Source organism: Drosophila santomea, chromosome 3R (assembly GCF_016746245.2).
Source record: "Drosophila santomea strain STO CAGO 1482 chromosome 3R, Prin_Dsan_1.1, whole genome shotgun sequence".
Taxonomy (NCBI): Eukaryota; Metazoa; Arthropoda; class Insecta; order Diptera; family Drosophilidae; genus Drosophila; species Drosophila santomea.
The window spans coordinates 21,283,570-21,297,147 of record NC_053019.2 but is presented as its reverse complement, the minus strand read 5'-3'; the positions used below and the strand labels follow the sequence as shown (position 1 = coordinate 21,297,147).

General features: G+C 44.5%; 2 protein-coding genes across 3 annotated transcripts in view; one reads left to right on the top strand and one right to left on the bottom strand.

Annotated features, from left to right (window-relative positions):
* Positions 1–13,578, bottom strand: part of LOC120452046 (uncharacterized protein C2orf42 homolog) — a 138,672-nt gene that overhangs the window by 59,671 nt on the left and 65,423 nt on the right. The gene's annotated exons all lie outside the window — the stretch shown is intronic.
* Positions 1–13,578, top strand: part of LOC120452045 (tyrosine-protein phosphatase 99A) — a 103,272-nt gene that overhangs the window by 28,108 nt on the left and 61,586 nt on the right. For both annotated transcript variants that reach the window (XM_039636100.2, XM_039636098.2), the window contains exons 2-5: positions 4,960–5,129; positions 7,382–7,508; positions 7,956–8,079; positions 12,591–12,772. In XM_039636100.2, the coding sequence (XP_039492034.1) occupies positions 4,960–5,129; positions 7,382–7,508; positions 7,956–8,079; positions 12,591–12,772 (603 nt within the window). The remainder of the gene's footprint in view (positions 1–4,959; positions 5,130–7,381; positions 7,509–7,955; positions 8,080–12,590; positions 12,773–13,578) is intronic.

Below are 13,578 nucleotides of genomic sequence, written 5' to 3'. Positions count from 1 at the left end.
CGCACACACCTGGTCTGCGGCGAACTCTTTAAAGCATCAATATAAAAGTGCACTGAGCAAAATTGTGTGTATTTCATACATTGCATTAAATACTACATATTAGGGATAATTGTCTGAAAACAAAACAAATTCTACACAACTAATATGGATAAGTCACCAAAATTGTACTTTAAAATGACTGGAATTTTAACTGCTTATTGCTGACCAATTTTGTTTACTTTTCCGCCGTGCATGTGTGGGATGCTTCCGCTGCTTTATTTGCATTTTAATATGCCTCGTATTTTATGGGGCTTTCATATTGTTGTTGGTATTTACAATATATATTTTCCCTTAAGCCGCATTTGTGTAATGAAACGGAAGGGATTACCGCTGGCCGCCGACTGTCGGTTGTTGTTGCCCCGCAACCCCGCAACCCCGCAACCCACAACCCGCAGTCCACAGTCCGCATCCTTGAACCACCCACGCAGTGAAGATGTGGTCCAAAGCACCGTACACGTAACCCTTAACCCGCGCCCAGGCTTTGGCCCAAAGTTTAACGAAATTGAAACACATTTGCCTGACAGTTGCCATCAGCTTGGCTTCAATTCGATGTCAGCATTATTGACTGATCCTGGGCGCCTTGAAGGGCTTCTTACTCCGCCGCCCGGTTCGCATGTACATATGTTTACCCAAGGCTGAAACACTTCAAGTTGCCTAGTTAAAGTTAAGTGTTCGTGGGTAAAATATGCGTGGATGGGCCGGCTGTGGTAGGGGCGTGGCCCTGCTCAATCATATTTCACATTCGCCACTTGTCAGCTTTTATCTCGTTTTCGTCATCACAAGAAGTGCCCATCTTATATTCCAGAGTTTTCCGCCCCCGACGGTTGTCATAATTTCATTATTTGCTGCGTTCAGGCATAAAAAAGGGATATTGTCTGGCTGCCTGCGATGAATGTATCTGTGTGTGTGTGTGTGTCGGTATATGAGTGAGAGTGAGTAAGTGTATGCGTGGGTGGGTTGTCATGAGCACGATGCTGCTCGCATGTCCTTTCCATCGATGTCTGCACACGCCTTTATTGCTCGGCTTCTGTGGCAGTCGGTGGCCATCGCAGGATGACAGCAAAATGTCTATACAAACAGCAGACAGGACGGCCACACACAGATACGCACTCACACTGCCAGAAAAAAAGGCACAATTGCTTGTTCGCATTTCACTTATGCAGGGCTTAAACGAAATGGCCACGAACTGGGACTAGTACAATTGAATATTTTGAATAAGAGATTTCAAATGAATTTGTGTTGAATGAAATATTTATGAAATCGAATTTTAAAGGGACACCATGAATCATAAGATTCTAACAATTCTTTACCATATATTCCTTTTAATAAAACTTTTCCCAGACTGAGTCCCTTTTTTTTCAGTGTCACCATGCGTGGCACATCCTTTCTGCAACCAGTTGACTGACTGACGCGCCTGGCCACGTGCCTCAAGTTATGAGACTCGACTCGGCCAGGCCGTTGAGCTGCCAGTCCAGCCAAGTGTTGTCCACCACTCGAGCGACCAAAACTTCAATTTTAATTGGATAATTACTCATCCAATCCGGGATTTAATACCGCCTGAAGTTGTTGCACCGCACCGGGGGGTTGGTGAGTGTGTGTATGGAACATTCGGGGGGAGATTAACTGCGGCATCCGTATTCAATGCTCCCTTTGAAGCTGCCTAGTCTGCGGCTCGAGTGGCATTTCCCCTCCCTGTGCTTGGAAAAATGCATCGCAATGGTTTCCAAATAGATGCACTTCAAAGTGCAGATGCAGTCCGTAGAAAGACTGCAACTTGTTGGTGGCACGCACGGAAGCGATTCCACAGACCATTCACAAAACGCACGAGATGTGCGCAGATGACACCCGGAATGTGCGGAAATTGAAAGCCAAATACGGTTAGGTTGTTGCCAAAAGGGTTTACCCACAACGCCTCCCCCCCTTTCCAGCCAACTGCCAAATGGCTTTCCATTCACAAGTTCGAGGCATTAAATGCTCCCCAAATCGATGCAGTTGTATGCAAATAAATGATCCCTCAAACACGAGTACTAGAGTAGTTCTCGAGCAGCCAGCAACAAAAGCGGAATATTATAAGAGACACACTCCAGCTGGAGTTCAGTTCCAGTTCCAGTTCCTCAAACGAGCTCAGCCATCGGGGAGTGTTTTTACAGCCAATTGACATGGCAACGGGTCAGAGGAGCTCACGAGATTGCAGGACAAACAATCAGGAGCGGCTAAGTGCTGTGATATTGGTACTCGCCGTGCACGCAGCGAAAATATAAGTATTTCAACTTTAAACGAACGAAAAAAGATATATAAAAATATACTCTTTAGAGTAATGGCGGGGTTTTGTACAGTGTACAGCCAGTTTGCTTATTCAAAAGCACCCTTCCCTGCATAGTTACTCCTTGAATGTTTCTAATTCTCCCTTTTTAATTGCCTAACTTGGCTAAAAAATAAAAATGCCAAATCAATTATATAGCATTAATCCGTGGGAGGGGCTGAAAATATTTCCGCTAAAGCTGTGAGCAGCGAGGCATGAATTCAATATTTTCATCTTTCATGCGCTCCGGCGGGTTTTCCGCTAGGATTTCAAAGGCACGGACCCTTCGCCATGGCAGCCTGTGCCTGCGAATCGCAGAAGCAGAAATCCCACTGTCTGCTAGTCCCTTGATTAGAATCAACATAAATAAAATTAATTGTTGCCGGTCGAGTCGTCCTTGGCAGCATCGGGGGTTGCATTCAATTTGATTATTAGCTCAATCCAATCCAAAAACGAAACCGGAAACCGAAGGGTGGTCACAATTCTGGTTGGACTACTTATTTCGATTTTGTCGTTGGCTAATTTTCCTGTGGTCCAAAGCGAATCCCTTGAGCGCTCGCCTGAATGGCAGATTGTCAGTCTGATTGTCAGTCTGTCTGATGGTCCGACTGTCTGTCTGGTTTTAAGTTTGAATGTCGCTCTGTTTGCTGCTTAATTGCCAAGTTCTAGTACGAAAACGCTTTTGGGGCAGTCGTCAAAAAAGCCACCGTCATAAATTGTGTGCAATTGTTTCCTGAACTCGGGGCCATTGCATCAGGAAATTAAACAGCGATTCGCCCTCTGTTTCTGACCGTCCAACTCATCTGCATTCGCCGGGCGAAATATGCAAAAATGCCCCCAATCCAACAAGGACACTGCGAGAAATAGGAGGGCAGAGGCTTTACGACTCCATTTCATTGTCATTATGATTGTGTAGATTCTTAAGTCTTTTCAAGGCTTAACGATTTAGTTCATGTTCATATTTGAAATTTATACCATATTCCTTGGCATTTTTCTCACTGTACCCATTGCAAGTCCTCGTGCTTCACTGCCGCAGTCCAAAATCATAAATTACACACAAACTCACCAAAACAGCGAATGTCGTCCTCCGTATTATGCAAAATTTCTGCGACAGAGTTCCACTCTGAAATTTAATTTCAAGAGAGAGAAAACTCAAAAGACAATGAATCGATAATTTATAAATGCTCCGATGATCGTGGCTTAGTGAACAAAAGCAGCAGCACTCATTTCGCAATGCCCGTAATGACCAAAGGGAGAAAGGGTCCAGAAATGAATAAAACCGAGCACCGAAAACCGAGAGCCGAAAACCCATTTGCTGAATGAAGCTCCAGAGCAGCAAGTGGTGGTGCAACAACCTACGTCCACCTCTACCCGAATCCACTCGAAATGCAGTCGTTGTGGCAACCAGTTGAGTTGCAACTGCCTCTCCCAATGCCCTTGCTAAATGGTGGGTTTTTGGCTTTGGCGTTGGCGTTGGCGTTGGCACTGGGTATTGGTATTGGTATTGGTCAACGGATTCGTATCGAATCGAATCGAATCGTTTTGGTTTTCAGCATGATTTCTCAATTGATTGCAAGTGGCATCGGAGTTTTTGGTGCCCAAGCTGGATTGTGGAGTCGGATCTGGGGCCCTGTCATCCCTAATGCTTATTACCAACACTCGGACGCTTGGCAATTTATGCAGATGCAACTGGAGATGCAGATGCGGTGCAGATTCGGCTGCCAAAGCCGCTTATGCTGGATGCTCCTTGGCCAACTGCCCATCGGGCAGTCGATTTGTTGTTTCTATAATTTTAATTGGAGCTCCTGCGTTCGCTCGGTCCGAGGAGAGCCAGGAATTTTTGGCAATTTCCAAAACAAATATTGCTCGAAAGGATCTGCTCCGGCATGCATGAAGTGGTGCCTTCGTACTCAGGTGACCGGCCGGGCCACCTACCAAATAGTTTAGAGCATTAAATTGCTTTCAGCACTGGCAACTGACACACTGTGCATGGGGGACTTTAGATATATGTACATACATACATCCGAATATATGTGCTTTTTGGGGGGTGGTGGTGCATGGAGCACAAACTGTGAGCAGTGCTCCGTAAAAATGTTATGTAATTAAAATGCCTTGCAGATATTTTGCCCAAACATTTTGCGGCTGCTTTTCGCTTTTGTGTGCCAAAATATTCCTTTCCAAATAACTTGAGCTCCCCTTTTATGAGCAGCCGGCGCTCGCAGCCCCAACTTTCTCAATGGAATGCCCCAAATTCTGGCAAGCTTTCGCCACTTTTCCTTCATCTTGGTGCATGCAGCTCGTACATGAGCTCGGAAAAAGTGCAGCCTCTGTGCCATGTATATTTTTATTACCCAATTAAATCAGCATTCATTTTACACGAATATAAGGAATTTCAATCATGTTTAGGAATTGAATTTAAGCTGGAGTTTAAGTATTAATAACTGATGTACATAATTTCACTCAAATTAAACATGCACTGAGTATTACAACAGTTTAAAAGCTTTCACAAGTATGCCTCCAATTGCAGACCATGTAAAGCTCCAAAATGTCGCCCTTTTTTGTTGTTCATACCTCTACACTACCACGTTAATACTTGATGCTTTATTTATTTCTTGCAGACGTCACAAATCTGGACTACGTAAAGGTGAATGCCGAGGCGGGCAAAAACGTGACCATTCCGTGTCCGGGGGTCAACGAGCACTCGCTGGTGGACACGCTCGTGTGGAAGACGGCGTCGACGACAATCGCGCAGTTTGCCAACCGGATACCCCTGCTCCACAGTCCGCGGGTGAGTAAAAAGGATATAATATGCTGGGGAAAATTCTATAACTACACGTGGAAAAACACAGCAAACGGGAATTTAAGAATACAGAAAAAGGAGAATCTAGACCTAGACTGGTGCCAAATAAGATGAGTAGTGAATCTGCATACCTTAAGCACAAAATCGAATTTATTCATTAAAGCGGCGAGATGCATTCCCATTCCTGCAATTTTCGCCCAGAAATGGCCCTCCAGTGTCATATCAGAATTCATTTCAACACTTTGGAGCAGCAGAGGAGCAGTGCTCTTCCTTGGAAAGGGCGAACATCCCTGATATATAAGCCCTTCGTTCTGGGTGCAAAAACGAAGCTGTTAAAATAATTGATGGCCGGTTGCCGGGCGGCTGTTTGAACTTTGCCATCCGCCGTCGACAACGGCGATGAGTGCAAGAAAGTGCAGCGAAAGTCCCGACAACTAAGTGGCCATCAATGGTGGCAAGATCGGGTGGTATGAGGAGTAGATCGGGAGGGCGGGGAGATCGGGGTCACCCAAGTGCAGTGCAGCCGGCGCGGCTAATATATTTTAAATGTTTGATAGTTGCACTAAAACAAAAGCGACATGGCTGCGAAAAAAAAGTGTTCAAGTGCCTGCCAGATGGCAGAAAAAGGAGGGCCAAAAGTGATTGCAATGGCCTTAAACGCACTCGGGGGCCATTGAGGCGGCGCAAACAGAATGATGAAGTTGCCCCTTCGTTGGGAGCAAGATGATGGAGAATCCTGAGATGTGTGCACTGTGAGAAAGAGTTGAGCGGGAAAATGGATTCTAGCTTTACAAATACGGTTTACTCAATCTCTAGCATCGAAATTTGAAAGAGCAAAGAATGCTTGAGCCATCGGAAGTGATACTTATCATAACTGGTTAAGGCTTCTTCGCCCTGTTTTTTTCCAGTGCACTGGGAAGCTCCTCCCTGAGCTGCAGGAGGGGGCCATCCAGCTATGTGTTAAATGGCGGACTGGGACACTTGAGCTGCAGCCAGCCAAAGTTGGTCCCAATCCGGCTTCGGCGCCCGGCGCTCGGTTCGCATTTCTTGGACGGAAGTTTGCTGCAAGTGCGGCGGCTGCTTCTTGGCCGGGCTATTATGTGTATTAAAAGTTTTTCACCTTGGCACAGTGGCTGCTTCATTTTATTACAGCTGACACATGACCCCTTCGCATCGCACACACACACAGACACACAGCTCTAGGACCCTGTTGAGCTATTAACTTTTGTTTTATGGCCGAGACTAGAAATGATTCATGTTTGCCCATGCCAAGCGGACTAAGGAGATCCACTTGGCCGAAGGACGAGGGATTTGCCTCTACAAGACTTACTTGTGTTTTTAATTCCCCTTTTATTTTTTGTGCTCTCTGGATTTGCTTTGGTCATGTGGGTCCAAGGGGGCGATGAATGTAATTAGAGTTTACTGGGGAGTACGAGTAGCTGATGGGATATTAAAAATTCCACATGGTAAATTCTGGCAAGAATTTTTCGGCGCTCGTCTAATAATGCCTGTCGACCCAACAATTTACCAGAATGCAATCGACCGAAACGCACATATACTTGTGGAACCCAAGGCTGTAATTTGAGGCCAAGGATGCGGCAAAAGATACAAAAGTAAACAACAGGGTCAGGCATCCGAAGATAAGCTAGTTGCACTCTGGCTGCAATAACCAACCGAAAGATAGATTGCTGGCAGTGTGGATGAAATAATTTAGTTTTGCCATTCGAAACGAACATAAATTCGCCCGAAATATATGTGCACAGAGTATCGCAGTAATCTGTGATGGAAATCCTTATTAAATTTGCCTCAATTCTCTGAGTAGGGCAGGTATGTACATATGTACATCTGTGTATGGAAATTATTTTCGGCTTCATGCAATTTCCAAATTTTCTGCAAATCAGAACATAAAAACAAACAAATCTTGAATGAATTTACTGCCAAAGCAACTGGCTTCATGCTCAACTTGGGCAAGACACATAGTTCAATTATGGGCAAGAGTCTGCATTTGTGGCCAAAACAAATTTGCCGAGGAAACAGGAAAAACTTTTAGGCTGGGTCGATGACAGAGTTCCCAAATTTTGTTTTCCTTTCCCATATGTAGTGTGTGTGTGTGTAGGACTGGCTGGTATTTAAAAGTTTTCCCTACCGAAAGTGGAAACTCATGTCGCTCGACATGTACGTCGTTGTTGTCAGGCCTTAAATATCTAGATTTCTAATTAAGTACCCTCATCTCGTTGCAGATTCAACTTCTTTCGGACAACTTCGGCCTGCAGTTTTCCCCTTCATTAGCGAGTGATACCTCGGAGTACATATGCCTGGTGAACGATCGGCATATACCAGAAGCTATAGTCGACTTGCTGGTCCAGGGTGAGTATTGCATTTCATAAGAACCCATAACCACACAACCCAATTAATCCAGCAATGTTCAGTTATTAAGGAAATCTATCTGGCAGCAACCTCTTTTTATGTCACCTACTTAAGAAAGTAACTGCATAGATTTTTAATTTGCATTGTAAAGATTCCATTTTCGTTTTCGTTCTGAAGTAAAAAGCCATTGGTTACATTTGAATTATCCCACTCTGCGTTCATTTACGCTGCTTTCTTAATGAAACGCTTAACCACTTTAATGATTTTTCCGGTTTACTTGGCCAACATCCGCTGGCCCCAGATTCCATTACCGATATGTCTTCGATGCTGCCCTTTATTCCAGCATCGATTCCACACTCCTGTTTTCATTGTTGGCGCCCTCGCCTTGACATGATTTCCATTTGCATTCCACTGATAGCCGGCACTTTTCTCCTCTCTTCCCTGCAGATGTGCCCGATCCGCCGGAGCGACCATTGTTGATAAGTTTCACATCACGCTCGGTGAATTTATCCTGGGCGCACTCGCAGCATCCGCGGAATGCGCCCGTCACGCATTTTATTATCGAAACGCGGTAAGTGTTGCCACGCCGAAGAATGAAGCGCCACCAGAGGTGCCAACTGTAGCCAAGTTCGGAATAATACTATAAACTTTAAGGGGCATTCATTTAAAAGCAATAATACTTGCAAGAAATAACTATAAAATACGTATGCAAAACTTTTTTTTTATGATGAATAGTATAAGATGGTTAGAAATGGAGCCCTTAAGCCACCAAGCCAACTGACCAGCACTTTCTCACCAGAATGGCTTGTTTTAGCTGATGAAGTGCCAGTGGGCGGAGTGCACTTGGGCGGACAGACAGGTGGTGGTGGTGGTGTTGATTGACACATGCAAAGGCGCTTTGCCAAAGGATGCGAACTGCGGCTGACCCCATTGCGCTAATGAATTAGCGAGCAAAGCGGGGCGCTGGATGCACACACTATCCGCCATAATGCGCCCATCAGCGTCATTCGGATGCTGAGCAACCAGCCACGCCCACTGCCACGGCCCCGCCTTTGACTTGAGCCACCCCACTGATTTGCGCGAGCCGATTCAGTTAAATTTATGCACTAAAGGTACAGCTGCGCTTGAAATATTAACGTTAAACATGACATTCATTGCATGGAATATATTATTTCGCAATATTTTCAAGCATTTTAAGATGGAACGTAATAGAAATAGCCACTGAAATCAGCAGGGCTTTAAAATCAATTACAAGGGTGCATACAAGTGTGCAAGAAAATATTTTAATGACACACACACACCGAGTATGTAGCCTAGTAAATACTTTGATTTTAATTATAAGTATATTTTATAAATATAAAACGCCTCGGTGCGTAAATTCCGCCCATTGGTCCGGCGGTACTTTAATTAATATGTAAAAGCATGACGACATGCATGCCATGCATGACTACGGGAATACGCACTTCACTTGTGCTCCATTTAAATAGAAAAGAAAGCACAGGCGCGCGTATAAAGCCATCTGTGCATCGATGAGCATGTGTGTGTGTGTGTGTGTGTGTGCGAAGGGGGTTCCCCCGTTTAAGTCCAGCTCGCACACCCATACACATACACGGAAACACACACATTCGCCTGCCATTGTGCGGTACTGGCTATTTTCCGAATAACTTGAACTCAATGCGGGGCATGAAATAAAAAGCGAGCGCCGCCAACCCGGTACAAAGGCCAAGCGAAAATGTGGGCAAAAAATACCAAAAAGCGAAACTTTTTCAATAAATTTCCATCAACTGCAGTAGCGCCGGGGCAAGGGGGCGTTGGCGGTGGCGGTGGAGGTGGGGTTGGGGGGCGTGTCCTCGACAAGACACTGGCTTTTCCGGCACAATCGATGACAGCCAACTGGAAAGCAGAGCCTGCGGTGCATTTATGCAAAATAAGAAATAACTGCACCCACACAAACACTGAAGGAAATGTGAACACGCGCCGCCGCCTGCCAAGTGTACCACACTTGGAGAAATAGTTGGAGCTGAGAAAAGTTTCTTAAACATAAATACTAATATAACCCGTCCATTGATACATTTCAAAGTCCTGAGCAGATGAAACGGATTTACTCCAAGAGAGAATGTTTAAAAAGTAAAGATAATAATATAAAGAAAACTATTTCGCTCGGTGCATGCACAGCTTACACGCAGCATAGCATACTTTTTTGGGCAGCGCGTTCCCAAAATGAAGCTGCCCTGCCCGCTGCCATCTCCATCTGATTCTCCACCGAGGTGAAGCTGCAGACTGCATTTTATGTAAATTCGCATCGACATGGGAGTGAGTCGAGTCGGGTTCTTAATGCTGTCGAGGAGCCCCTTATCGACCCCCGTTCCCTTTATTTCACAACGCCTCTTATTTACATTTTCGCTTGATTCGGTTTATTTGCGCATATGCAAAGGGGGGCTGGGGTTGCTTGGCAAGTTGGTGGTTCAATATGCACATGAGCTCCCATCGAAATTGAAAGACGCCAACATCAACCAGATGATGATTATAAGGATGATGATGATGGGGACATCCTTGCGCTGGATTTGCCGTCTTGTTCGCCTGCAATTGAAATGGGCCTAGGATCGGGATCAGGACGAGGTCCTACTCATACCTACTCATATAAGTATAAGTTGTCTTGTCAAGCGTTAAGTCTATCCATAAATTGATGCCCCTCAACTGTTGCACGAGTTGCACAGCCAGCGGGCAGGATAATGTCATCAGTCTGCGTATGTGTGTTTACACATACTGCATTGATGTTTTGTATCTCGCATATTTCAATGGCATAACTTTCGGTCAACCGAAAACTGGGCCAAACTCTGCGGCATTCCATTTTCCACTTTCCACGCTCCACAACCCCACTGAACTGACATGTTTATCAACTGCTGTGGATACTGTTTTCCGTTTACCATTCACCCGATGACACCAAAAGCCCAAATAGTGGCGAAAAAAATGTGCTATATGTATGTCTATGTCTATATCATTATGCGATGTCAGCTCGCGATTCGGATGCAGATACTTCTTATTGGACATGAAATCTCACTCAGCTGCATTTTGCATCGTGTTTATGCAGTTTCTTTTTGTCGCAGATACGCGAATAAAATTAATAAAATCTTACGCTTGTAAAAACATTTACATTGCAAATTATTTTTTGTTTACTTTAAAATACGTTTAAAGATATAATGAACGAAAACACTTATAATTGCAAAAAGAGAATATCAACATTGCTTAAAGTGCTTTAAATAGTTTGCGAGTATACATTTTGTATATTTCATTGCTTAAAACATGAAGAATTAAAAGATTTACTGCTGTAAGAAATACATTTAACTGTTCTGCTGTTTCTGCCAAAAATGTGGCTATAAATTGTGCCTTTTTTGACCAAGTTCCTGACTTATCAGCCGAGTGCCCGGACCACTATTTGTCCATTATCTTTAAGGACTCGTGCCGCAAGTAAATCGTCCTGTTTCAACAACTCGTGCATGAACTTGGCCCATAGCCGTCGGTCATGTAGAAGCGATACCCATGGAGGGCAAACACAAACCCAACCAGATGCATAAATAACTCATATTTATTTGCTTAATGTGGAAAAAACGTAAGCAAACATTTTTAAAGCAGCTTACCAGTGGGAAGAAAAACATCAGTGCAATAACAGCAAAAACCATCCAATACATGTCCGTGGAAAGGCCGCAAATTTATTTGCCATTGTGGTTACTTTGCCGGAGAATCTCTCCCTCGATTTCTTCCTTTTATGTTTTTTTTTTTCTTTTTGTTTTCATTTTTGACCGGGGCTTCAGGACCAGGTCCCCAGCATTTTTCATATGTTTTTCATTCGGGGCAGATGATGGCGGGGCATCGCCTGCCATGCTTCATAAAGTCGCCAAACAATTTTTTGCCGAATGCAACGTGTCCGGAGGCCCAGTGCTCCAATGTGCCGATGTCCCCGATACCGGAATATATATGTTATATGTGCACTATATATACTCACTAAATGCCCACTGCCAACGCAAACAGATGTGCTCCACTCAACGCGGAAGCTGCTCGCACGCATTTATTAATTTTAATCATTTTCTGACACAATTTTCGATGGCCGCACTTTTTTCGAGTGGGTGCGATTGCTCCCCTTTATTGGTTGTCGCCATTCATGAAATGTTGAACATTTTTCATCGGCTCATATTTAAACAATTTTTAATCACACCATGAAAGCCGCACCGAATCGGTGAGCCCCATTAAAAGCAAACTTTAGACGGGGTCCCAAAATGTATGCCTATGTGTGCCAACGCCAACAGCACCCCTCGAAATGGAGAATGTGCCAAAAAATATGCTAAAATTATGTGAGTTTAAACCAAAATTTAGTACACTTTGAAATGTGCCATGAAAAATGTTCATTGTGCGAGCGGCTGCGAGTAATTTATATGCGCGGCAACAACAATATCGCCGGAATACAAATATTCCTTCATTTTTTGGACCGTACTCGGGTACGTATTTTGTACGGCAGAAAGGCGCATAAATATTTTAGTGCCTATGCGCGGGCACACATTTCACGTTTGGGATCCCAAAAGGACCCAAACCGCCCGCAAGTGTCATGCAAATCCGCATCCGTTTTATATAAATTTTCATAATGCATTTTATGCCCATGGTTTATGTATATTGGAATCGCACTGCGAGCCCGCTTTCATCTCATTTTCCTGCCAGATTGGCGACGTAAAATATAGATTTCTGAGTTTATTTATATGGACGTGTGCTCGTGCGGCGGCAATTGAGCTGGTAATTGCAATATAAATGCACAATAATGAAATGATTCGTTCAAATAATTTGGCTGAATCAAAATGTTTTGTTTGTCCGCAGCCCGTTTGCTCCATTAATTGTTTATTGAATTTCCCTCTGAATGACTCATCATCAGCATTCACTACACATTAATGAGGTCAATAAGGCGACGGAACTTGCAAATTCGCGTAATTTTAAGCATATGATTGCCACACGAGGCACTTTAATTTAAGCTTAAGTGAGGGGCAAATATGAAATATTATTTTCTAGTTCCTAACTGATTGTATGTTTGCTTTTCAGCGAGGGCGAGGATGGCATCTGGGAGCAGCTGGCCAGGATCTACACGAAGACAAATGCGACGTCATATCAGGTGACCGGGCTGACGCCCTTCACCGTCTACAGCTTTCGTCTCCTGGCGGTCAACAAGCTGGGAATCAGTCCGCCGTCCAAGGAGTCCTACTACATAGTCACGTTGCGTGAGGGTAAGTCCTTTTTGCGCCTTGGATCCTAGAATCCTTGGGTCCTTTGTGCTTACACACTTTATTGACGCCAGGATCATAAACTATTCGCGTAGGCGGTGCGGTGCCACATAACATAACGTAACGCATGGCTGTAGCACGGATCAAAATTACGCGACACATGACATAACAATTTTTACAATCGCATTAATTTTTCATTTCAATTCCAACGACTTGGCCTGACTTTTAAGTGCCGCCAATGAAAAGTTGTCACAGGCGCGCCCACTTTTCCCCACCCCCGCAATACCCTGCTCCCCCACTTTTCCAGTTTTTCCCACAACTGCCAGCAATTACTGCCTCATAAAGCCGGAGTCTCCTCACGTTGTATACGTTTAATTATTTTTCCGCTGACGGTAGGCCATCGAAGGACCTGCCAGGCCCGGCCAGGTGTGTCGTCATTTTACGTAGCTCTCCTGCTTCCTGCCCCACCTGGAGACATACACCGCCCCCTCGCATCTTCCTGCGCTAAATGACATTAACTGCGGCCGCCTGTAACCCAAAGAACGCTACACTTGCGGCCGCAGAAATAGTTACATGCTCCTGAAAAAAGGAACAGGAACAGATAGCACGGAGTGTAACTTAGGATTTGTCTTCCAGATAGTTCATTTCTTCCGACCTCAATTGTCTTCACGTGTGACTATGAAACTAGAAACACTCAAATTTCAGTGGCAGCTTTCGTTTCATTAACATGCGATGACAAAGCCTACAACTTCACATCCTAAAAGATGGGGCAACCATAGTGGAACTATGGGTTCTGCTGGATGCACTAA